Source organism: Oncorhynchus clarkii, chromosome 2 (assembly GCF_045791955.1).
Source record: "Oncorhynchus clarkii lewisi isolate Uvic-CL-2024 chromosome 2, UVic_Ocla_1.0, whole genome shotgun sequence".
Taxonomy (NCBI): Eukaryota; Metazoa; Chordata; class Actinopteri; order Salmoniformes; family Salmonidae; genus Oncorhynchus; species Oncorhynchus clarkii.
The window spans coordinates 53211778-53239675 of NC_092148.1; the positions used below are offsets into that span (position 1 = coordinate 53211778).

A 27898-nucleotide genomic window follows, 5' to 3' on the forward strand; every position below is an offset into this window, starting at 1 on the left:
AACAGTCATAACGGATCATGGCTCTTACACAAACAAGCATAATAACAGTATAATGTTTAACTCTTCACAGTTACGCCCTATTGACAGGTGATGCATCAATAACGGTTCCCACTGACAAATGTGTCCCGCCCTGAAATGGAGGTGACCTCCAAGAGAAGACCGATCTCTGTTACGTGAAGTCTGCCTGTTGAGTTTCCGCTCAATTTATGTCTGTACCTCTCTTAGAGGCTTTGTCCAGAGAACAGTATCCCTTGGATTGACCTGTTCTGTCAGACTCTTATTTCTCAGTGAAGAGAGGCTGTTTGGTAGAGAGGTACCAATGAAGACAATGTCAGAGCACCTTGCTCCAGGGCTTTGTCACCCCATGTTAGACTAGAGTTGCAGTGCTTTGCGTCACACTTTTCTAGAGGCCACCCTATGGCCAAGTACTTTTTTGGGCATGCACACACCCACTATTTATTTTCCATCTCTCTCTCTCTCTCTCTCTCTCTCTCTCTCTCTCACGGACACACACACACAAAACACCCACTTTACAAAGAGCTAAGAGGCCAGGTGGATAAATATTGTCTTGATTTTCACACATTACCATCCCCAATCGAAGAGGCTATCAACAATCAGGTTGCTAACAAAGTTGCCCCTTTTCATTGCAGTGCTTTCATTTCAGCTGACTCACTTTTGTCAGAGCATTCCTATTGAAAATGAGGAGATAAGACTTGGAGCTAAACCGTTTTTAAAGACTAGGAATAACAATGACCACTCGTACATCTGCATTCCTCCAGCTTGCTAGTAGCCACACAGTTGAAAGGCTAAACACACAAGTTGCTTATGTTGTGGAAAACCAATTTTGGAACAAGGCTCCTCACACTGGGGCTGGAGGCGGGAGATAAGTCGCTGTCCACATTGTCTCAGTAAGAAACATCAATATTTATTTGATTTATGTTTTTGTAGCTTGCAGTCACAGTGCTACTGTCAATGGGAAGAATACAGACTGCCTCTGCCCTCATACATATGCAATGGCAGAGAAAGAGAAAGCTGCTATTTTTTTTATACTTTTTTGTTATGAAAACAACATGTTGGCAAAAAGCATTGCCTAAGGACACCAATAGTAATCATTAGAGAATCTCTGAACAAGAATGATAAGGACTGATGGCGTTTTTGAAATGGTTGCCTCGGTGTTTTGGGGGGTTCTATTCTTGCAATGGTTTCTTCTGGGAAATAGTTCATTCCACTTATTGCCATGATATAGCGAAGTAGATGCATCATTCCATCAACACTCTGTTGAATTGGTTGTCAAGCACCCAAATCCTCTACCATGACTAAAAGGGAAACTGCAGAAAATACACAATAGTTAAATTCCATTCAAAAGCATTTCAAGCACTTGAAGTCTTGTCACAGAGTAGTACTACTCCACAAATGAATTGAATGTGCCAAACAGAAAATAAAGGAAGACAATGAAGGATTTTTTATTTGATTATTATTTTCCTTTCTCAATGAATGTATGCTCCTATTGTGCTTTCTTGAAGTCTCTACCACAAGGCCTACATGAGGGTGTTATAATGGCTAGTAATGACAGCTTATGTCAGTTTATAACAGCACTGTCTCTCTCTCGCTCTCTCTCTCTCTCTCTCTCTCTCTCTCTCTCTCTCTCTCTCTCTCTCTCTCTCTCTCAGCTGAATAAGCAGCAGCTGCAGGCGGTAAAGGATAATTTCCAGGCCTTCCTGAACGGGGACACACAGATGGTGGCGGACGAGGCCTTCTGCAACGCCGTGCGCAGCTACTATGAGGCAAGAGCTCACCCACCTCACCCGTGCCCCTAAAATGACTAGCTTCCATTGTGGTATGCTGTACTGCCTGGAGTCCAGTAAGGGTTGCAATTCTCCAAAATACCACACTTGTTTGCCAAGCAGTTGTTATTTTTAGCTGTACTGTCTAGCAGCTGTTCTTTAGAAGAAGGGCCTTTACCTCTTGTGTTTTTCAATTTCGCACGACTCACCCATTCAACTTGTCAAAGAAAACCACAGGTGTCAGTGGTGCAATCTCGATAAAGGCTTTTTCTCTCCCACTTAATCTCAGTTATGTGGCCACCCTCACTCCCACAGTATGCCTGGAGATGGAGAGGGTGAGAGGTCATTTCACTCATATGGGCAGTTTTGTCATTAACGTTATTGCAAGTGTCTGGTAAAAAATATTAGAAATCGATCAGCTGATGCTAACAGTTTATGCGTGGGGGGATTCTGAAGAGGGTGCTCTCAAACATCTTTGTGCCCTCTTTTTCAATATGTCTATCACTTTTTCATTTCCTTTTGTCTACTACTATCTTTCCATCACTCTCTCCATCACTTTTTGTCATTTTCTTTCCTCTTTTTTCCCCCTCTTTTGTATACTCTATTTGGGAGATTCCTCTCGAGACTAGAACAACAACAAAAGACCTTGATTTTGGAGATTTTCACAAAATGTAATCGATAGAATGGTTATTTGGAGGAAGGATTGTTGACATACAGTGCCTTCCGAAAATATTCATACCCCTTGATTTATTCCACATTTTGTTACAGCCTGAATTTGTCTCACCCATCTACACACAATACCCTATAATGACAAAGTGGAAACATGTTTTTTTTACATTTTTGAAAATGTATTGAAAAATATCACATTTTCCACAGGTATTCAGACACCTGAGTACATGCATGTTAGAATCACCGTGACTTGGAGTCCCATAGGGTGGCACACAATTGGCCCAGTGTCGTCCGGGTTAGGGGAGGGTTTGGCTGAGGGGCTTAACTTGGCTCATCGCGCTCTAGCGACTCCTTGTGGTGGGCCAGGCGCCTGCAGGCAGAGTTCGGTCATCAGTTGAACAGTGTTTCCGCCGACACATTGGTGCGGCTGGCTTCCGGATTAAGGAGCGCGGTTTGGCGGGCTGTGTTTCGGGAAACGCATGACTCAACCTTCGCCTCGAGCCCGTTAGGGATGAGACAAGATTGTAATTGGATATCACAAAATTGGGGAGAAAAAGGGGGGCAAATCTTTACTCCTGAGCTTGCCATAACAAAGGGGTTAAATACTTATTGACTCAACACATTTCAGCTTTTAATTTTGTCAAATATAATTCCACTTTGGCATTATGGTGTGTAGGCCAATGTCACAAAATCTCAATTTAATCCATTATAAATTCAGGGTGTAATACAACAAAGTCGAGGGGTGTGAATACTTTCTGAAGTCACTGTATATTTGACATTTGTATTTTAAAGCATAATTGAGAAATAATTAATTGAAGTTGGAATATTTAAGACATTTTGGCCACGTTAGGGTAAGCTAATGTTTCATCTTGCTTTGTAGGTGCTACTAAGAAATAATTGGTGTCATATGAAGCTTTACCGCTTGCTCTGTAATATGTGACGTGCTCTATCATAATTAGTCATAAGTCGCGCTAGCCAATTAGCATAGCACATGCACATTTTGTGAAAAATATTGACTGTATATTTTGGGATTAAAACAGAATTCACTAGAACAACATGTTTTCTAGCTAACCCAATTCGTTTGAATGTTCAAAGCCTCTGATGATAAGAAGATCCTTCAAAAGAAGTCATTGGCTAGCTAACAAGCTAGCTAACCAGCTGTTTTCGCTTGCTAGCTCACCCCTTTTTTTCTCCCCAATTTCGTGGTATCCAATTGGTAGTTAGTCTTGTCTCATCGCTGCAACTCCCATACGGACTCGGGAGAGGCGAAGGCCGGGAGACGTGCATCCTCCGAAACACAACCTAGCCAAGCGCACTGCTTCTTGACACAATGCCCACAACGCGAAAACCAGCTGCAGCAATGTGTCGGAGGAAACACCGTACACCTGGCGACCGTGTCAGCGTGCACTGTGCACAGCCCGCCACAGGAGTCCCTAGTCCGCGATGGGACAAGGACATCCCTGTCGGCCAAACCCTCCCCCTAACCTGGACGACGCTGGGCCAATTGTGCGCCACCCCATGGGTCTCCCAGTTGCGGCCGGCTGCGACAGAGCCTTGACATTAATGCTGACACAGGGAACCAACGGAGGAACAGACAGATATAGATGGGGCAATCAACAAAGTGAAGGAGTCCAGGTGAGTCCAGTGAGCACTGATGCACGTAATGATGGTGACAGGTGTGCGTAATGGAGAGCAGCCTGGCGCCCTCGAGTGCAAAGAGAAGGAGAGCGGGAGCAGGAGTGACAGAGTTAAGGTTGCCAAGCTACAGCATCTCTTCCCCTCTCGAACAGGTTAACTGAATCTCTAGGCAAATGGTCCAACATCTGCTGCCATACTTAAATGTTTTCATTTCCATTCATCCTAGCGCTGTCTTTCCTTAGGCAAAGTTTGAGATGTGCTTATTTTTCTGGTTCGTGGAATCTTTAACCAAGCCAAGTTCAAACAACTACGCGTGATGAGAATGGCCAGAGTTCTGAAAGTTTTAGTACTGGAGAATGTAAAATTACGACTTTGTATTTGAGCCATGCAACCTGATGGCTTTCATACAGTACAGAAAGAATACTAAAAGAGTTTTGTTGCAGCACGGATCTTCGACCCAATTGGATTGCTATCGCCATTCACAAATGTCAGATTCCAATAGATGTGGCAACGGGGCATCCGGTGGGACGAACAGCTGCCCGGGGATCTGTCTGAACAATGGCGGTAGTGTTGTGAGAAGTTGCCAGTTTGAGTGAACTCACCATGACATGACATTACGATCCAGCATTGGAGAACAAGTGTACTTCAAATGTGACCAAAGAGTTATGTTTTCAGCGATGAAAGCACATTCTGTGTATCTGCATTCCTGCACATCATTCCAGGCACATATGAAGATGGTGTGTGTGCAGTGACTGATTGCATCCAAGACCAGAGTAGCTCCACTGAAGAAAGTCGCCTTACTCAGGCTAGAGTTATTAGTTGCCTTGATAGGAGCAAGGCTTGGTAACTATATAGGCACTCATCTGAAGATGGAGAAAACGCAAATGCATACAACTAAACAGTGGAAACCCTTTGCAGAAAACGGAGCCAAAGAAATACAGAGCTTGACTGAACCCTTGAAGTGGAGACATTGCTGTGGAAAAGAAAACCCGGCGGATGCAGGCACTAGAGGGCCAATCAACTGAAAGTGTGCACAGGGCCACAGTGGCTAGAGTGCAGAGAGAAGATTGAACCTGAAGATAATGAAAAATCTAATGACAATGAATGTGAATGCAAGGTTGAAGACAAGCAAATCACATTTCAAACAAATGTAACTGATTAACAGCGCATTTTAGAACAGTACTGTAGTTTGAGCAGAGTTCCACGAGTGACTGCATGGGTGCTAAGAATTGTAAATGTATCAAGAAAGGGGAAAAGGAGTATTATCCACACGAGAAATCGCAGAGGCAGAGGGATACTGAATAAAGGTAACCCAGAACCAAGCTTTTACTGACGAAAAGAAACCGTTAAGAACAGGATGGGAGGTGGATCAACGTGCAAAGATCTGAACTCTAAACCCATTCCTAGATCAGCATGGATTATGACCACTTGGAGTTATGACCAAAAGCATCCATTGATACTCCCTACTGGGGGTGTGCTGACCTGGCCATACTCATATTCTTACCCGTAGATTGATAGCTGATAGTCGGATTGGATCAGATGATCGGAAAACACGGACGTGCTTTAATATGCCTACGGCGAGTAGGCTAGATGTTGCAAAATACTGCACATTTATAGACAAAAAAAATGATATTAGGAGCAGCACACAGAGGGGTGTGTATCTGTGTCCTGAACTTGCAGCGGGCAGACAAGTTTGCTGTCACTTAGTCCGAATGAGCATCAGTGGCTCAGATTTATTCCCTACCCTCGCCCCGCTTGTTAGATGCAATGCACATGGATAGCTTTTAGCAAACGTCCTCACATTTTGATTTATCATAGTAGCAAGCTTACATGAGCCAGCAGCAATCTAAATGATCCTATCGAAACATGCAAGGAGAAGTGATCGGGTGAATGAAGCAAAGAGAGTGGATGGAGAAATACAGCTTCACTCTATCCAATCAGAGCAGCAGAATCAATGTACAGCCCACATTCCTCTTTACAGACAGGCAAACTAGCCAATTGAGTTATTGAGACCACGTAGTACCTCACACTTGATTGAAAGATGTGCACTGGCACCTGAAATCATTTTTCCCAATCATGGTCTTCAAAAAATACTTGGATCATAATCGTATCTGGACAATTGTCCATATCCGTTACGATACTCATTTTGTCCGACTACTCGGCATACCCCTACTCACTGTTAACTACAGACTCTCAGAATTGCAAGTGAAACAATTCCATGATCAAGTGATGCATTCAGGCTTCCAATATACATTGACACAAGTGCGAGAGAAAGTATAGATTGTAAAAGGAAGACAACTAACGTAATGAGTGGTGAACAATATGGTGCTGGAGGGGATGGCTGCTGTTTTACAGGCTCCTAACCAATTGTGCTATTTTGTGTTTTTTCATGTTTGTAACTTATTTTGTACAAAATATTTCTACCGAAAAGAGCTTCTGGATATCAGAACAGCGATTACTCACCTCAAACTGGACAAAGATTTTTCTTTAACAAGTCGAGCTCAAAGGATTTACTGCTGCTCCCGGACCAGCCCCAAATCCCTGTCATTCTCATGAAAAGGAGACGCCGACCCAAGGGGTGCAGATGTGGGTGCCTTGTGAGAATTCTTCTACGAGTGAGTAACCCGCCTCTACCATCCGTCCTATTGGCAAATGTGCAATCATTGGAGAATAAACTGGATGAGCTCCGTTCGAGACTATCCTGTCAACGGGACATTAAAAACTGTAGTATCTTATGTTTCCCCGAGTCGTGGCTGAAAGACAACCTGGATGATATACAGTTGGCTGGGTTTTCCGTACATCAGCAAGACAGAACAGCTACTTCCAGTAACGAGGGGTGGTGATCTGTCTACAGTGCATTCGGAAAGTATTCAGACCCCTTGACTTTTTCCACTATTTATGTTACAGCCTTATTCTAAAATGAATAAAATAATATCCTAATATCCTCAATCTACACACAATACCCCATAATGACAAAGCAAAACGTTTTTTAGAAATGTTTGCACATTTATTACAAATAAAAAACGGATGCCTAACTGAAATTGAGCGCAGATGCATCCTGTTTCCATTGATTATCCTTGATGTTTTTACTACTTGAATGGAGTCCACCTGTGGCAAATTCAATTGATTTAAATATGATTTGGAAAGGCACACACCTGTCTATATACGGTCCCACAGTTAGTGCATGTCAGAGCAAAAACCAAGCCATGAGGTCAAAGGAATTGTCTGTAGAGCTCCGAGACAGGATTGTGTCAAGGCACAGATCTGGGGAAAGGTAGAAAACATTTATTCAGCATTGAAGCATTCTTAAATGGAAGAAGTCTTCCTAGAGCTGGCCGGCCAAACTGAGCAATTGGGGGAGAAGGGCCTTGGTTAGGGAGGTAACCAAGAACCCGAGTTTCTTTGTGGAGATGGGAGAACCTTCCAGAAGGACAACCATCTCTGCAGAACTCAATCAATCAGGCCTTAATGGTAGAGTGGCCAGACAGAAGCCACTCCTCAGTAAAAGACACATGAAAGCCTACTTGGAGTTTGCCAAAAGACACCTCAAGACTCTCAGACTATGAGAAACAAGATTCTCTGGTCTGATGAAACCAAGATGGAACTATTTGGCCGGAATGCCAAGTGTCACGTCTGGAGGAAACCTGGCACCATCCCTCCCATCTGCCGTTTTCAGCTACAATAGTCATTTACAACATTAACAATGTCTACACTTTCTGATCAATTTGATGTTATTTTAATGGACAAATAATGTTTTTCTTTCAAAAACAAGGACATTTAAGTGATTCTTTGAAAAACAAAGACATTTCTAAGTGACCTCCAAACTTTTGAACTGTGGTGTATATTTTTAATATGAATGAATGTAAGAAAATTGTTATGGAAATAAAAATTCTACTCATATTACAGAGCAAGCGTAAAATGTAATCTGGAACTAATTTTGTAGCATCTACAGACGAAACATAATGGACTCTTAAAAATGTGCCTAGTAAATCCAAAATGTTACATTTTCCAACTTATTTCTCAATTATGCTTTAAGATACAAATGTAAAATATATGTAAACTACCCTTCTATATTGAACAAAAACATAAATGCAACATGCATCAATTTCAACGATGTAAGGAAATCAGTCAATTTAAATACATTCATTAGGCCCTAATCTATGGATTTCACATGACTGGGCAGGGGCACAGCCATGGGTGGGCCTGGGAGGGCATAGGTCAACCCACTTGGGAGCCAGGCTCACCTACTGGGGAGCCAGGCCCAGCCAATCCGAATGAGTTTTTCCCCACAAAGGGGTTTATTACAGACAGAAATACTCCTCAGTTTCATCAGCTTCCGGGTGGCTGGTCTCAGACGATCCCTTAGGTAAAGATGCCAGAAGTGGATGTCCTGGGCTGGCTTGGTTACACGTGGTTTACGGTTGTGAGGCCGGTTGGAAGTACTACTAAATTTTCGAAAACAACTTTGGAGGCGGCTTATGGTAGAGAAATTAACATTCAATTCTCTGGTAATTCTCTGGTAACTGGTGGTCATACCTGCAGTCAGAATGCCAATTGTACGTTGCCTCAAACTTGAGACATCTATGGCTTTGTGTGACCAAACTGCACATTTTAGAGTGGCCTTTTATTGTCCCAAGCACAAGGTGCATCTGTGTAATGATCATGCTATTTTATCAACTTCTTGTTATGCCACACCTGTCAAGTGGATGGATTATCTCTTGGCAAAGAAGAAATGCTCACTAACAGGGATGTAAACAAATTTGAAATAATATTTTTGTGCTTATGAAAAATTTCACGGATGTTTTATTTCAGCTCATGAAACATGGGACCAACACTTTACATGTTGTGTTTATGTTTTTATCTAGTATATTAATAAAATGTAAGAAAACCCCCAAATCATGGTATTTTTGTTGTTGTAGTTTTCGTGACGAATCACCCATTTTACTCCTTTTACCTCAACTAACCTTTACCCCCACACATTGACTCGATGCCGGTACGCCCTTTATATAGCGTCTTTTTTGTTATTGTGTTACTTTTTATTAGATTCTTTACTTTATTTAGTAAATATTTTCTTAACTCTATTTCTTGAACTGCATTGTTCAAGCATTTCACGGTAAGGTCTACCTGTTACCTGTTGTGTTCTGCGCATGTGACAAATAAATGAGTATTAGATTTGACTATCTGTTTCTCCCTGCCCGTCCCTCTTTTGCAGTCTCGCCATCCTTTCTTTACCCCTTCCATTCGTCACCCCCCTCTCTGTCTTTCCATGTCTCCCTCTCTTTCTCATTTCTTCGTCTGAAGTGAGTTGTGCCTGTCATACGTTATGAGATGTAGAGCTTATCAGAAAAGCGGGCATCTCAGCCTCTTTAATTGCAGTAGATGGGAGAGAAACCCATGGAAGTATATGCCTCAGTCTTTGCATGGCTCACTATGTAATGTGTCATCGCAAGAATGGATCAAAGTTGACCCGTTATTACTATTCACTGGATATAGTGTCGAAGTGATAGAAGCTCATCAACTTTTTCAATGTTCAATTCTCCAATGTGTCTTTAGAAGGCATCCGCTACATTGCAGCAGGCCACATGAGACATTATGTCCAACTGGAGGAGGTGTAATTATGTCTGACAAATGTGTTGTGCTCACACATTTACCCAAGCTGTGCTCGGGGCTATGCAAATCCACTAAAACAATAGAGACTCTTTAAAGGTTCAAATGTATTTGCCCTTCTCACAGGCTCTGTCTGGAAGTCTGTTTTTCCCTCGGTGCACACAGCCTGTTTGCATAAGTGTGTGCTTGAGCATTTTCATGTACTCAATATTGTTTCTATGGATATGTGGAGGAAATGTGTATCTGGGAGTCCTCCGGCACCAGCACTAGACCCCGCCACATATAATCAGTTCTAATGTGACCTCTGCTTGTCAGGTAATTAATTGGGCCTGATCAATAAAGTCACTTTGTCAATACACCGCAATGGCCTGTTTGCACCCCTGACAGTCCACCATTAATCTCTGTCTATTGAACACTTACTGACCTCTAGTAGTCTCCATACCCTGACCCACCAGAGTGTATATATACTTTGCTTACCATTGAAGACCATGTTGGTTGAAAGTCAGTATTACCGATAGGTTTATTAAGAGCACTTATTGGGAGCAACAAACAGTGAGCCAACATGCTTTTTTTCTCTCTATAATGGCACTTTTTGTTCAACTGCTATACAAAAGTTGGATGTGCGTAAAACCCTCGCTTATCATTTATACATCCCTTAGTGGTGGTTTATGATGCTTTATATCTCATGAACTGTTATTAATTGTATTTGTCATTTATTTAACCTTTTTTATCAGGGCTACTGAGACCTAGATCTATTTTACAGATGAACAGATGAACCCTGAAATTACATCAAATACAAAATGCAAGGAGAAAGAAAACAGTAGAAAAAATCATTTAAAAAATGTATCAGTAATAAGGTAATGAAGTGTAGGGGAAGCATAGACAAAGTAAAATGTGGATGACTGGAGGAAGAGGGGAAAGAGAGAGGAGTGTTAGAAGGAGAACGACAGGTGATGAAGGAGAGAATGATGGTTAGCATAGAGAAATAAGTTGTGTGAACGAGGAGAAAGGCAAGTAACTGGTGAGAGAGCTGAAGAATAGGGACTGAAAAGAGACAGAAACAAGAGGCACATTGCCTTCAGAAAATATTCATACCGCTTAGCTTATTCCACATTTTGTGTTACAGCATGAATGCAAAATGTATTACATAGATTTTTTTTCACCGATCTACCAAAATACCTCAATGACAAATTGAACATTTATTGAAAGGAAATACAGAAATATATAATTTACCTAAGGATTCACACCCCTGAGTCAATACTTTGTTGAAGCACATTTTGGCATCGACTACAACTAGTTTTTTTTAAGTAAGTCTTTTTCGAGCTCTATCAAATTGGTTGTTGATCATTGCTAGACTACCATTTTCAGGTCTTACCATAGATTTTCAAGTTGACTCTCAGGAACATTCACTGTTTTCTTGTTAAGCAACTCCAGTGTAGATTTAGCCTTGAGTTTTAGGTTATTGTTCTGCTGAAATGGGAATTAATCTCCCAGTGTTTGGTGGAAAGCAGACTGAGCCAGGTTTTCCTCTAGGATTTTGCCTGTGCTTAGCTCTATTCCATTTTTTTTCTGAAAAAACTCCCCAGTCCTTTAACGATTACAAGCATACCCATAACATGATGCAGCCAACACTATGCTTGAAAATATGGAGAGCAAAACTCAGGAATATGTTTGGGGCAAATCCAATACAACACAACACATTGTATTCAGGACAAAAAGTTAATTGCTTCGACATATGTTTTGCAGTATTACTTTAGTGCCTTGTTGCAAACAGTATGCATGTTTTGGAATATTCTTTATTCTATACAGGCTTTCTTATTTTCACTCTGTCGATTAGGTTAGTATTGTTGAGTAACTACAATGTTGTTGATCCCTCCTGTGTTTTCTCCTATCAAAGCCATTCAACTCTGTAACTTGTTTTAAAGTCACCATTGGCCTCATGGTGAAATCCCTGAGCGGTTTCCTTCCTATCCAGCGACTGAGTCAGGAAGGACACCTGTATCTTTGTAGTGACTGGGTGCATTGAAACACCATCCAAATTGTAATTATTAATTTCACAATGCTCGAAGGGATATTCCATGTCTGATTTTTTTTTTTGTGCCCTTTGCAAGGCATTTGTGGTTGAATCAAGCTGTCTCTGAATCCAGAGAATCTTTGCCACAAACAAGGGACCCTGCTGTCCTCTGCAGCAGTCAACTCCGCACCTGTTTCTCTGGTGGCTTTGTAGGACAGCGTGGGAGCGTGGTGGTTTTATGGCGGCTCCTGCAAGCATCTGTTTGCTTTGATATGTGTTTCAGAGCGAACACTCTTAACGTGGCATGAAAGTGGATTTACTTTCACTGAGGGGGCGTGCAGAGAGGAGAGTGGCACTGATTTTGTATGGGTGATTCTACAGAAGTGGTGCATATTGCAGTCCCACCCCAGAAGAAAACCATACAAGAACAACAGTTAAGTCTCCGAACTTAGGACATTTTATTTACATCATGTTATGTTCTAATTCAATCCAAGGCAATAACAAACATATTGTTCAATTAATATATTACAAAGTCATTGTTTTATACAGTTATTTCTATTGAGGTGGCTGTCCCATGCCCTGACTCAAAATTCATGTTAAAAATAAATAAAACATTCAATCATTAATTGCTTTAACACTATTTCAATAGAACATATTCAGTTGTTCTATTATTACGTTGAAAGATACTGATCTAATTAGTAGTTTTGCTTATTTTTAATAATCTTTCTCAAATGCTGTCCCACCTTTTGATGTGACTACTGAAACACACATTAAAAGGCTAAAGAATGAATGTGCCTACCAGGTATGGGGGGAGAGAAGGGACTGGAGCTTACCAGCTTAAGATGGGATACATTGAAGGATGGACAGATCCTCATAGACCTGGGAAGCTGGAGACGATAGGTGACCGGGTTGATGTGATTCAGGATCTTGAATGGTTCTATGTAGCCTCGTGTTGGTGTCGGGCAGAGAAGCGGAGCAAGGAGGATCGTGCTCTGATCCAAGTGCGGCGACATCATTGAATGAACGTCTCAGCTCATGCCACCCCCACGTCGGCCTCTTGATCAGGAAATGGGGGGGGGGGGGGGTTGCGAACCTAAACTGACACTCGAACAGCGACAGTCCAGTGGATGAGTTCGGCAGTGTGATGTGAGCATGCTCCGCCCAGACGAGGAACTTGCTCCAGTTGCTGGCCTGGGTGGAGACAAAACAGTGGAGGAACTTCTCCAGGTTCTGGTTGGCCCACTCTCTGTCTGCCCATTCGACTGTGGGTGGAACCCCAAGGAGAGACTCACCGACGGCCCCAAAAGGGAGCAGAAGGCTTTCCAATACCGTGTGACAAACTGGGGCCCACAAACCGAGACAATGTCCTGGGGAGGTCCGTGTAGTCGAAAGACATGGGTAATCATGACCAGCATGCAACCCTGTGATAAAGTCTATGGACAGGTGGGACCAGGTCCGGCTGGGGTTGGGCAGAGTTGGGAGCAACCCAGCCGGTCGCTGTCGTGAGGACTTGCTTTGGGCACAGGTGGAACAGGCCGCAACAAAGGATCTCACATCCTCAATCATGTTGAGCCACCAGAATTTCCCGCCTCAGGAAGTCGAGGGTCCGATTTAACCCCTGGATGCCCAGTTAATTCAGAGGAGTGTCCCCATTGTAGTACTCAGGAACGGGCTGATCGCGGAACATAGTCTGGTTGTGGGGTCAGGTTCTTGGGTCTTGCCTTGTCATACCATGGTCTCTATACTCCGTAATACGGAACCATAATAGCCACCAGCATACCACCCTGCATACCACTGCTGGCTTGCTTCTGAAACTAAGCAGGGTTGGTCCTGGTCAGTCCCTGGATGGGAGACCAGATGCTGCTGGAAGTGGTGTTGGAGGGCCAGTAGGAGGCACTCTTTCCTCTGGTCTAGAAAATATCCCAATGCCCCAAGCCAGTGATTGGGGACACTGCCCTGTTTAGGGTGCTGTCTTTCGGATGCATTGATGTGATTTAAACGGGTGTCCTGACTCTCTGCAGTCATTAAAGATCCCATGGCACTTATTGTAAGAGTAGAGGTGTTAACCCCGGTGTCCTGGCTAAATTCCCAATCTGGCCATCAAACCATCAGTCACATAATAATCCCCAGTTTAAACATTGGCTCATTCATCCCCTCCTCTCCCCTGTAACTATTCTCCAGGTTGTTGCTGCAAATGAGAATGTGTTCTCAGTCAACTTACCTGGTAAAATAACAGATAAATAAATAAAAAAATAATGTGGGAGCTGGGTATGATGGGCTTGGGGTCCATCTCATTGTTAGAGACATTGTGTTGGCGGGATGGGGCATCCGCTTTCTGATTCTTGGATCCTGTGCGATAGGCTAGAGTGAAGTTGAACCTGTTAAAAAACAGCACACCTATCCTGGCGAGCGTTCAACCTCCTGGATTCTTGAATGGAGACCAAGTTTTTATGGTCCGTCCAGATCAAGAAAGGATGAGGTGCCCCCTCCAACCAGTGTCTCCACCCCTCAAGGGCCCACTTGAGTGCCAAGAGCTCCCGGTTGCCTACAGCATATTTGTGTTCTGCTGGCGAGAACTGCTTTGAAAGAAAGGCACATGGGTGCAATCTCTTGTCCCCCTCTTCCACTGTGGAAGGACCACCCCTGCTCCGGTATCCGAGACATCAAACTCTACCACGAAGGGACTTGAGTTGAGTTGAGTTGGATCAGGATGAATGAGTGTCCGGAGATGAAACATCCATTGAGCTCCATGAAATACCCTGTCAGCCTCGGGGGTCTAAACAAAATGGGTCTGGGACTTGCGGGTTAGGGCTGTGAGAGTCACTGCCACTGCACCAAAGTTGCCTAGAAAACACCTGTAAAAATGGGCAAACCCGAGGAACCGCTGGACTTGTTTAAGTGAGGCGGGACTGGGCCAGTCAGTGACCGCCCTGACCTTAACAGGGTCCATTTGGATACCGGCTGTAGAGATGATGTGGCCCAGGAAAGAGACTTGCAATACATGGAACTCACACTTCTCAATCTTGACGTATAGTTGACTCTGCAGGAGGCATCTCAGGACTTGGCGCATGTGCAGGATGTGTTCCGGGAGGGTCTTGGAGAAGATCAGGATGTCGTTGCGGTAAACAAAGACGAACCGATTCAACATATCCCTAAGAGTGTCATTGACCAATGCTTGGAAGACTTCTGGTGAGTTCGATAATCCGAATGGCATGACTAAATAGTCAGAGGCCACTAGGGATGTTAAAGACAATTTTCCATTAATCTCCCTCCCTGATTCTCACCAGATTGTAAGCTTTGCGGTGGTCCAGTTTGAAGAATTTGGCCTCCTTTAATGCGTACGACCCAGTACATCCCGAGGGGCCAAGCCTCCTGCCATCCAGGACCTATATAATAGGTGGTGTCAGAGGAAAGCTCATAAAATTGTCAGAGACTCCAGTCACCCAAGTCATAGACTGTTTTCTCTGCTACCGCACGACAAGCGGTACCGGAGTGCCAATTCTAGAACCAAAAGGCTCCTAAACCTCTCTGGGATATTCGGGACTGTAGCGTCCCACCGCACCAACAGCCAGTGAAAGTGCAGGGCGCCAAATTCAAAACAACACAAAATCTCAATTAAAATTCCTCAGGCATACAAGTATTTTACACCATTTTAAAGATAAAATTCTGGTTAATCTATCCAAAGTGTCTGATTTCAAAAAGGCTTTACAGCGAAAGCACCACAAACAATTATGTTAGGTCACCACCAATCACAGAAAAACACAGCCATTTTTCCAGCCAAAGAGAGGAGTCACAAAAAGCAGAAATGGAGATAAAATGAATCACTAACCTTTGATGATCTCAGATGACACTCATAGGACTTCATGTTACACGAAACATGTATGTTTTGTTCGATAAAGTGCATATTTATATCAAGAAATCTCATTTTACATTGGCGTGTTATGTTCAGTAGTTCCAAAACATGCAGTGATTTTGCGGAGAGCCACATCAATTCACAGAAATACTCATAATAAACATTGCTAAAAGATACAACTATTATACATGGAACTTTTAGATCCACTTCTCCTTAATGCAACCGCTGTATCAGATTTCAAAAAAACTTTACGAAAAAGCACACCATGCAATAATCTGAGTACGGTGCTCAGAGCCCAAACCAGCCAAAGATGTTGTGTAGTCAACATTAGTCAGAAATAGCATTATAAATATTCACTTACCTTTGATCATCTTAATCAGAATGCACTCCCAGGATTCCCAGTTCCACAATACATTTTTGATTTGTTTGATAAAGTTCATCATTTATGTCCAAATACCTTCCTTTGTTAGGGCGTTTGGTAAACAAATCCAAACGCGCGTGCAAGTCCACCTGAAAGGTTGGACGAAAAGTCCAAAAAGTTCCATTGCAGTCCGTAGAAACATGTCAAACTAAGTATAGAATCAATCTTTAGGACGTTTTTAACATAAATCTTCAATAATGTTCCAACCGGAGAATTCCTTTGCAAAGGAACGCGAGCTAACTCTCACATGACCGCTCGTCACGAGCTCAAAGCATTCTGGCAGAGCTCTGCCTCATTCCCCTCCCATTCGGCCCCACTTCACAGTAGAAGCCTCAAACCAAGTTCTAAAGACTGTTGACATCTAGTGGAAGCCTTAGGAAGTGCAACATGACCAATATCCCATTGTATCTTCAATAGGGAATGAGTTGAACAATGACAAACCTCAGATTTCCCACTTCCTGGTTGGATTTTTTTCTCAGGTTTTCGCCTGCCATATGAGTTCTGTTATACTCAGACATCATTCAAACAGTTTTAGAAACTTCAGAGTGTTTTCTATCCATATATACTAATTAAATGCATATTATAGCTTTTATGGCTGAGTAGCAGGCAGTTTACTCAGGGCACCTTATTCCAAGCTACTCAATACTGTCCCCCAGTCACCAAGAAGTTTCTCAGCTTCTACCCCCCAAGCCATAAGACTGCTGAACAATTAATCAAATGGCCACCGGACTATTTATATTGCCCCCCCCCCCCCCCCCCCCCCCCACACACACACACCATTTATTTTGTACACTGCTGCTACTCGCTGTTTATTATCTACTCTATGCAAAGTCACTTCACACCTACCTACATGTACAAATAACCTCAACTAACCTGTACCCCCACACACTGACTCGGGACCAGTACCCCCTGTATATATCCTCGTTATAGTTTTGATTGTGTTACTTTTTATACATTTTTACTTTAGTTTTGTAAATATTTTTCACTTCTTTCACTGCACTGTTGGTTAAGGGCTTGTAAGTAAGGTCTACACTTGTATTTGAAGCATGTGACAAATAAAGTTTGATTTTGATTTTAACCCGGGAAAACTAGAAAACAGAAACTGGAAACAGACAGGAGCAAGTAGAAAAACACTGGTAGACTTGACGAACAAAACAAACGGGCAACGGAGAACACAGGTTTAAATGCACTGGGAATAATGGGGAAAATTGGCGACACCTGAAGGGGGGTGGAGACGAGCACAAATACAGGTGAAACAGATCAGGGTGGCACAGATTTGTGCAAATGTTGTAGTTACTCACGCATTCCTCAATTTAGGATTTTGCCACATGTATAAGCACTTTGTTACAGTTGCGGATGTAAAAAGGGCTTTCTTCAGTCACATTTTACAAAGTCGTTTGCCACAGCTGGGAGTCACATTGAAGCGATGTTGGCTAGGTGAAAGCCTCTTTGATTATAACAGGAGACCTTGAGAGGAAAAATGCAGTTCATGATGGCGAACATATTACATAGCAGTAGTCTAAGGACAGTCACTTGGAGACAAGAAGCAAGTACAGGGAGTGAACATTTTAATTAATAAACCGACATGAAACAGGACAGGAGAGCATCTGGACATGAAAAACATAACGACATTAATCAAATCAAATCAAATGTATTTATATAGCCCTTCGTACATCAGCTGATATCTCAAAGTGCTGTACAGAAACCCAGCCTAAAACCCCAAACAGCAAGCAATGCAGGTGTAGAAGCACGGTGGCTAGGAAAAACTCCCTAGAAAGGCCAAAACCTAGGAAGAAACCTAGCGAGGAACCAGGCTATGTGGGGTGGCCAGTCCTCTTCTGGCTGTGCCGGGTGGAGATTATAACAGAACATGGCCAAGATGTTCATAAATGACCAGCATGGTCCAATAATAATAAGGCAGAACAGTTGAAACTGGAGCAGCAGCACGGCCAGGTGGACTGGGGACAGCAAGGAGTCATCATGTCAGGTAGTCCTGGGGCATGGTCCTAGGGCTCAGGTCCTCCGAGAGAGAGAAAGAAAGAGAGAATTAGAGAGAGCACACTTAAATTCACACAGGACACCGAATAGGACAGGAGAAGTACTCCAGATATAACAAACTGACCCTAGCCCCCCGACACAAACTACTGCAGCATAAATACTGGAGGCTGAGACAGGAGGGGTCAGGAGACACTTTGGCCCCATCCGAGGACACCCCCGGACAGGGCCAAACAAGAAGGATATAACCCCACCCACTTTGCCAAAGCACATCCCCCACACCACTAGAGGGATATCTTCAACCACCAACTTACCATCCAGAGACAAGGCTGAGTATAGCCCACAAAGATCTCCGCCACGGCACAACCCAAGGGGGGGTGCCAACCCAGACAGGATGACCACATCAGTGAATCAACCCACTCAGGTGACGTACCCCTTCCAGGGACGGTATGAGAGAGCCCCAGTAAGCCAGTGACTCAGCCCCTGTAATAGGGTTAGAGGCAGAGAATCCCAGTGGAAAGAGGGGAACCGGCCAGGCAGAGACAGCAAGGGTGGTTCGTTGCTCCAGAGCCTTTCCGTTCACCTTCCCACTCCTGGGCCAGACTACACTAAATCATATGACCCACTGAAGAGATAAGTCTTCAGTAAAGACTTAAAGGTTGAGACCGAGTTTGCGTCTCTGACATGGGTAGGCAGACCGTTCCATAAAAATAGAGCTCTATAGGAGAAAGCCCTGCCTCCAGCTGTTTGCTTAGAAATTCTAGGGACAATTAGGAGGCCTGCGTCTTGTGACCGTGCGTACGTGTAGGTATGTACGGCAGGACCAAATCAGAGAGATAGGTAGGAGCAAGCCCATGTAATGCTTTGTAGGTTAGCAGTAAAACCTTGAAATCAGCCCTTGCTTTGACAGGAAGCCAGTGTAGGGAGGCTAGCACTGGAGAAATATGATACATTTTTTTGGTCTAGTCAGGATTCTAGCAGCCGTATTTAGCACTAACTGAAGTTTTATTTAGTGCTTTATCCGGGTAGCCGGAAAGTAGAGCATTGCAGTAGTCTAACCTAGAAGTAACAAAAGCATGGCTACATTTTTCTGCATAATTTTTGGACAGAAAGTTTCTGATTTTTGCAATGTTACGTAGATGGAAAAAAGCTGTCCTTGAAATGGTCTTGATATGTTCTTCAAAAGAGAGATCAGGGTCCAGAGTAACGCCGAGGTCCTTCACAGTTTTATTTGAGACGACTGTACAACCATTAAGATTAATTGTCAGATTCAACAGAAGATCTCTTTGTTTCTTGGGACCTAGAACAAGCATCTCTGTTTTGTCCGAGTTTAAAAGTAGAAAGTTTGCAGCCATCCACTTCCTTATGTCTGAAACACATACTTCTAGCGAGGGCAATTTTGGGGCTTCACCATGTTTCATTGAAATGTACAGCTGTGTGTCATCCGCATAGCAGTGAAAGTTAACATTATGTTTTCGAACGACATCCCCATTTAATACAAGCACGGGAATGAAACAGAGGAATAGACAGATACAGTGGGGGGGTAAAGTATTTAATCAGCCACCAATTGTGCAAGTTCTCCGACTTAAAAAGATAAGAGGCCATCATAGGTACACTTCAACTATGACAGACAAAATGAGAAAAAAAATCCATAAAATCACATTGTAGGATTTTTTATGAATTTATTTGCAAATTATGGTGGAAAATAAGTATTTGGTCAACAACAAAAGTTTCTCAATACTTTGTTATGTACCCTTTGTTGGCAATGACAGAGGTCAAATGTTTTCTGTAAGTCTTCACAAGGTTTTCATACACTTGCTGGTATTTTGGCCCATTCCTCCATGCAGATCTCCTCTAGAGCAGTGATGTTTTTGGGCTGTTGCTGGGCAACATGGACTTTCAACTCCCTCCAAAGATTTTCTATGGGGTTGAGATCTGGAGACTGGCTAGGCCACTCCAGGACCTTGAAATGCTTCTTACGAAGCCACTCCTTCGTTGCCCGGGCGGTGTGTTTGGGATCATTGTCATGCTGAAAGACCCAGCCACTTTTCATCTTCAATGCCCTTGCTGATGGAAGGAGGTTTTCAGTCAAAATCTCACGATACATGGCCCCATTCATTCTTTCCTTTACACGGATCAGTCGTCCTGGTCCCTTTGCAGAAAAACAGCCCCAAAGCATGAGGTTTCCACCCCCATGCTTCACTGTAGGTATGGTGTTCTTTGGATGTAACTCAGCATTCTTTGTCCTCCAAACACGATGAGTTGAGTTTTTATATTTTGGTTTCATCTGACCATATGACATTCTCCCAATCTTCTTCTGGATCATCCAAATGCTCTCGAGCAAACTTCAGACGGGCCTGGACATGTACTGGCTTAAGCAGGGGGACACGTCTGGCACTGCAGGATTTGAGTCCCTGGCGGCGTAGTGTGTTACTGATGGTAGGCTTTGTTACTTTGGTCCCAGCTCTCTGCAGGTCATTCACTAGGTCCCACCGTGTGGTTCTGGGATTTTTGCTCACTGTTCTTGTGATCATTTTGACCCCACGTGGTGAGATCTTGCGTGGAGCCCCAGATCGAGGGAGATTATCAGTGGTCTTGTATGTCTTCCATTTCCTAATAATTGCTCCCACAGTTGATTTCTTCAAACCAAGCTGCTTACCTATTGCAGATTCAGTCTTCCCAGCCTGGTGCAGGTCTACAATTTTGTTTCTGGTGTCCTTTGACAGCTCTTTTGTCTTGGCCATAGTGGAGTTTGGAGTGTGATTGTTTGAGGTTGTGGACAGGTGTCTTTTATACTGATAACAAGTTCAAACAGGTGCCATTAATACAGGTAATGAGTGGAGGACAGAGGAGCCTCTTAAAGAAGAAGTTACAGGTCTGTGAGAGCCAGAAATCTTGCTTGTTTGTAGGTGACCAAATACTTATTTTCCACCATAATTTGCAAATAAATTCATTAAAAATCCTACAATGTGATTTTCTGGATTATTCTGGATTATTTTTTCTCCTCATTTTGTCTGTCATAGTTGAAGTGTACAGGCCTCTCATGTTTTTAAGTGGGAGAACTTGCACAATTGGTGGCTGACTAAATACTTTTTTGTCCCACTGTATAGGTAAGGCAGTCAAAACGTGAAGGAGTACAGGTGAGTCCAATGAAGCGCTGATGTGCGTAACAGGTGTGCGTAATGATGGGCAGCCTGGTGCCCTCAAGCGCCATGGAGGGGGAACAGGAGCAGGCGTGACAAGTAGTGCATCAGGGACACATTTGTATTCAAGCAGCTTAGAGGATTAAATCACAGACAACAGTACATGAAATCGATCAGTAATGAGCGATTTGTCCGAGATTTATAGCGAAAGATTCTGTCAATGCATCCCTTTCACTCTCCCCTCCTCTCTGTTTGTGATCTGAGAACTGATGGACATCAGCTTGTCTGGGGTGTTCTTGAGGGAATCCTCACACTGGTATCCTGTGCTTCTGTCTCTGAATGATTGGGATGGGAACTGTAAAACAGGACTACTGTAGCAACTAAATACCAGGACTACTGCAGCAACTAAATACCAGGACTACTGCAGCAAATAAACATAACACATAACGTGTGGGTTCATCATGTTCCTTGCAGGTTGTTCAGGCTCATCTTTCAAACCGTTAGCTGTTTTTCTGATGATTGTCTGACTAACCTTGTCGCGAACCAGGCTTCCCTATGGCAGAAATCAGCTAAAGAGGGTCAGAACCCGGTGTAAATCAGTAGTGCCATACAACACGTCAATCCAATCAAATGCCTTGCTTGGGTGGAGCTCCTAAGGTTCCACCAGATTAGTGCTGTAGGAGTGCGTGAGGACAAAAAATGTCAACAAAACGAGCACTGGTGACAAAACATTTTAGAACGTTTACAGCATGCTGGTTTTCACAGCATTTCTCTGTAATTTCGAGATGAGCTAAATCTGCAGCAAGAGGGGAGAAATGGTCGACAATGCTGGCCATATCAATATCTAAAAAAAATATTAAGTGATATATGGCTGTGAAGGCTAGCATGAGCGACAAGAAGTAGCTAGCCGCAATAAGGTTAGTTTTGAGAAATGTCAGCTAACCTTGTAAGCTACCTAGGTATAACTAACTAGCTAGCTACTAGCTAGTTCAATTTCACTCACAATTTATAAAGCCAACAAAATTTTTATATAAACAGCATATTATTGACCTAAAATGTTAGCTGTTTTAGGCCAGTCGCTAGCTTATCCAGGGTCAGTGATACATAGAGCAACCACGTGCTGTCTATGGGAACAACTACAATAATTTAGCAAACAACGTTGCTAAAATGAACGTAATAAAATAAAATGATCCTCATAAAATGTTACCTGTAATGCTCATCTCCTGTAGTCTAATTGTCGTCTCCTTATTTTCATACTGTACCTAAATTACTTGTCATTTTAAATTGAAAACGTATAGCTCAACATGGAAATAATGTGAGTTTAGCCATTCTCTGCTTCAGATGATAGATGCCCATACAGCCAGTAATGCCATCATACTGTACTGTAGGCCTATGGCTGCATTGGTGATGCAAGCCTTATGATAAGCTGCAAAATAGATTCACATAGCTGATATACTGCGAGAGAGTGACAATCAAATAAAACAGATTGCCGATATTGTACTAGACAAAAATAAAATGTTCATTTGAGAATACAACACAGACGCATTAGAGACAGAACCCTTTCCCCTCTATATTACAGGATTGTGTTATGTGATTAATCAACATGGACACTTGTTCGTTTTGAATAATGGTTTAATATTTTAAAACAAGTTTAAACAGTTCACTTCAAAGAATCAACACATTATCACTTCAAAATGTACAAATAAGCTAACTCGTATGTGAAGATTAGACATATTAGTCTAGACAACAATGGATAATTGAGTAGTAACAAGTAGGCTATTATTACTAATGCATAATTTCAGGTGAACAAAACGAACGACATGGTGGCCAATCTTGCTCCACTGATCCCTGATCTACTGGGTGAGCAGATTTTTATTCCAGCTCAGAAATCGCACACTTGATTGTCAACTCATTCAATTTTTCAAGTTGAATCAGGTGTGTTATTGCAGGGCTGAAACAGAACCCTGCACACCCAGCAGACCTCCAGCAGGGTTGACCTGCTCCAATTGTAATAGGTTTATATAGTGTGTGTGTGACGTTTAACTGTATTTTTGTATACAACATTTTCTAACATCGGCCAACACATACAGTTTAACCCTTAGTCTCTTGGGACATTCATTGGGACTTCTCTCTTCATCTGCAAACAGGCTTTCACAGCATTCCATATCTGAGGTAAAAAAAAACATCACAAATTAACAGGGTTCATTGTACTAAAATTAGACAGCACTGAATATTATGTTGCTATTATCTCGCTTCCCCTCTAGGGATTGGAACTGGAGAATATTTTCATAATGTCCTCCCACAAAAGGACCTTCCCCATACAGTAGCCTACTCTTTCCCTTTACTGACAGCTGGAGCTTTAATTTCACCCTCTTCAATGGCTGTTATCTACAAAATAATTTCGAGACTGTTTTTAATTTACAATGATTACATTAATATAGCTAGCTGATGACATATAATTCACTTAGCTAAACAGTGTGTAAAGTTAGCTAGCTAGCTAGCAGCTCAGTTGAGTTAGCCCACAAAGTGGCCAACTGTATTTAATCTATTCAAAAATGTATTTACTTACTTGAATAGATTATCCCACTGCCTCTGTTTTTGGGGCTCTTTCAAAAATGAATGGCCAATCGTCACAATATTTTAGGTGGTAGCAAAGTGCAGTCAGCAGCAATGTGGATGAATGGAGACAAGGAAAAAAGTGTGTCATCAGAGTGGTTTAAAACGTGTTGTGACGTTTGACTTTACTAGCATTATCCACTTTCAATTTCAATAAATATAAATCGCAGACTGTGGGCCACACTTGATAACTTAAACTAACACTTGAAACAAGCATAGGCAACAACTACCTGGCTTGAAAACAGTGATGCACATAACACACACACCCCTTCTACGAGCATGTGGAGGGAGGGTTCTTGAAATATAACATCCAATCAAAATCTTTCTGGAGGACCATTCAAACCATTTTCTTTGCAATACAAAAGTCTCCAGACCTCCAAGGGAGGCGTGACAATGACGTGATTTTGGAGCTATGGCAACGTGAGACTGAATAATAACTGTAACACCTCCATAAATCAAAAGATATTTCCTCTGCTACGTCTCTGAATCCGACATACCACCTTTGCGCCTCTGCTTCCCCTACCGTAGTCATGTGAATGTCACACCCTGATCTGTTCACCTGTCTTTGTGCTTGTCTTCCACCCCCTCTCCAGGTGTCACCCATTTACCCCATTATCCCGTGTATTTATACCTGTGTTCTCCGTTTGTCTGTTGCCAGTTCGTCTTGTCAAGCATACCAGCATTTTTCCCGTACTCCTGTTTTGCTCTCTAGTCCCTGTTTTCCCGGTTTTGACCATTCTCCCTGAACCTGCCTGCCGTTTGGTACCTTGTGATACTGCCCTGGATTACTGACCTCTGCCTGCCCTGTCTGCATCTGGGTCTTATCCTGAGGTCTGATAGTGAAGAGAGAATCAGACAGCAGATGCAGTATTAACCTATATATTCAGCACGTATTGAATAGTTTGTCCGGCAGAGCTTGTATACATATTTCTCAGACTCAAAGCATGCCCTGGGTAGTCATATCTCTCCCTCTATTTCCCTCTTTCTATTTCCCTCTCTCTTTCCCTCTTCATGGCCTGTTTATTGCCCAGAACTTCTCAATCGGATTACTGTTTGTCTGCCTGTAAAAACAGCACAGCTCTCAGGGCATTGGTTTTGAAGGCTGAGAGAGCTGGAAGTAAAAACATTTTTGTTCAAATCTCATCTCTTTGGGGTCCCCTCTATTCAATAGTTTCTCCTGCACCTCCCTTTATTTGCCTCTCTCCTTTAATTTCCTCTAAGTGTCTCTTCCTTTCTCCCTCACTCTCACCATTTGTCTTTTGTTTGTCACTCTCACTTGCTCTCTGTGTCTATCTCTCTCTCTCACACGACAAGTGTTTGTTCTACTGTAAAGTAGACGTGACCATCACGCAGCAGGAGTCCACTATCTCTCAGACCGCCAGGAGAAGGGCACGCTGTCCGCCTCCCGTTTTCATACTTGATGAGGAAAATCGGAATGAAAGTCGCAGTGTTTGCCGCCTTATCCCAGATTGTGGCATATCATTCTTTTTGTGTCTTACTGGGAAATCTGCACCTTCACATTTCAGTTTTCTACAATTGAAATGGTAGCATCTTGCTTTGTCCCTAAGGCCTGTGTGTTAATTGTTCTGTCTGTCTGGCAGGTTGTTTATCTGTGTACGTGTGCCAGTCTATTGGGTTTTCTTGTCTCTGGACTTCCCCCTGCAGCCTATGAAATATATTTTTGTTGGAATTTTGGCCACTCACTCTAAAAGACAGAGGTTAGGGCAGGGAGGAGGAGGCCTGAGATTTAAATATTGATATTATTCCACCAAGCCATGGCATCAAATAGAGCTGACACTTAGAAGTTAGAAAAAATGTGTCCCTCCAAAATGTCCCTCCAAAATGATACAATAATGCAAAATACAGATTGTTTAAAAAAAAACATTGTGGACCACTCATTGAGTATTGAGACACTAAAAACAATCATGGTCAAAAATGGTACAGGCATTATCTGTAATACATTACATAATCTATACACATGTATGCATCTTTTCTTTTAAGCACAGTGGATGAGAGGACAATTAGGCACTTAAAAAGAAACTGAGGATAATATGTCAGGCTTTGGCGCAGCCATTTACATTATTGTTACCTGATTAAAATTTCACATAGTTTATTATTTTCATCAAGACCGTAATTAATTTTTATTTGGGCTGGACAGTTGACAAAAAATAAGATCTGTAATATCGTTTTAAAGCAAGGCATGAGCTTTAGTTTCGATGGAACCGTCGTTATAAAAAGTACATACACCTTTATCTAAGGGAGTGTTTCTAAATTTAGCAAAAGGGTTTAGATAAATATTGCTTGGTTAAAACAATATGTCATAGGATTCTGTCCCAAAAGTTAATGTAAAAAGGCACTAGGTGCGCAGTTTGTTACTTTCAGGTTTGTTTATTAGTTGGTACCACGTTAGTTCATTGCTCTCTAAAAGTGTTGATTTTCTTGCAAAATCTCTGCCATTTTATTTTTTTAATATAGCAACTGGTGATACCATCTTGTTTTCAAGACCATGTTGCCTTGAATAGCAGAATTTGGCATGTTTTTTACCCACACCAAGGTAAAATCTGATTCTGCAGGCATGGTTACAAACATAATTAACACACGTATAATTTATGTGCCCCCATACTCCTGCAGCCTATGTAATAATAACTAGCACCAACGTTTCAAGCATTTAAATGGTAGGCCACCCATGGCTTTACACTTTGCAATGATTGCACCAGGGGCATAATTTGCATGGTTAGCTATGTACTTAAAGGAAAGATTCACCCATTTTTTATGTTATATTGTTTTTGTGCATCTCTGAGCGAGAGATGGACAGGGTTCATTTCATGTTTTCATGTGTATCTGAGCTATTGTCGTTCAAGTAGGCAGAAATTTGGCCAGTATAACGTAGCACTGCGATAAAGCCTCTCGCACTATACTGGAATTTATTAGGAATATAACTTTTAGATTGTGAAAACGTCTATCATACATGTCAGATTTCAATACTGACTTGTGTCATAATGAGGGAGGCTGTCTTCTCACGAATGAGCCATTGATCATATTTTTGTAATATACCAACCTCTAGAATTGTGTAATTTATCAGAAGGTCCACCACATTTCTCCTATTTGTCTGCCTCTTCAGTCCAGGGTGCATTGCATGGTGCCGTTGCATGGCCATTACGAATGTCAGACTCCACTCTGCGAGGCACATCGATCTGCCGGTTGAACATGGTGAGATTTAAGACTCCTAAATTAATAGTGCCGTTTGTTTTTACACCTAACTTGCTACTTCACATGCTGATATTGACTTTGGTATTATTGTGTAGCTTCGTTTGCTTGCTAGCCAGCCAGCCAGCCCATAGAGAGAGCACTGGATTGTGGGGTTTGTAGTCAACCTGAGCTGCAAATGGTTTCCACAACGATTTTCACAGGTTGCTACCAACCTTACTATAATGACCTTGTTAAAAAAAACATTGTTCTCACATATTAGTGTTATTTAATTACACATTGTAATCCAAACATGTATTGATAATCAACCCCAGATACTTGTACTAACTGACAACATCTGTGGCAGGACCACAGGAGAAAATAAAAGGTGTCCTAGGCACCAAGTTCCTATAGTGTACGACCTAGTTTTGTCTACACTGATATTCAGTTTCCATTGTTCACACCAGTTAAAACATTTTTTTAACATTTAACTTTCATTTAATGTCATCTGCATATAAAATAACAGACACTCGTTCATTGTTTATACAGACACCTTTTCCAAGAGCTTTGAAGGCCAATGAGATCATTAATATACAGTGCCTTCAGAAAGTATTCATACCCCTTGACTTATTCCACATTTTGTTGATACAGCCTGAATTCAAAATGATTTTTTTTTTTTTTTCTCACCCATCTACACACAATCCCTCATAATGACCAATTGAAAACATGTTTTTAGAAATGTTTGCACATTTATTGAAAATGAAATATGCTGGGCTTTGGCTGGGCCATTTTAAGGACTTGTTCTGAAGCCATTCCAGCAATTATTTGGCTGTATGCTTGGGGTCATTGTCCTGTTGGAATGTAAATTCTTGCTCCAGTCTAAGGTCGTTTGCGCTCTGAAGCAGATTCTCATCAAGGATATTCCTGTATTTGGCTCCATTCATTGTTCTCTCTATCCTTAACAGTCTCCCA

The 27898-nt window shown here is 42.3% G+C and overlaps 1 protein-coding gene across 1 annotated transcript in view; it reads left to right on the forward strand.

The window, feature by feature from the left end:
• The window catches only part of LOC139369640 (calcium-dependent secretion activator 2-like), a 237517-nt gene that overhangs the window by 44144 nt on the left and 165475 nt on the right, over positions 1 to 27898 (forward strand). Inside the window, exon 2 of the mRNA XM_071108908.1 lies at positions 1671 to 1784. Coding sequence (XP_070965009.1) covers positions 1671 to 1784 — 114 coding nt within the window. The remainder of the gene's footprint in view (positions 1 to 1670; positions 1785 to 27898) is intronic.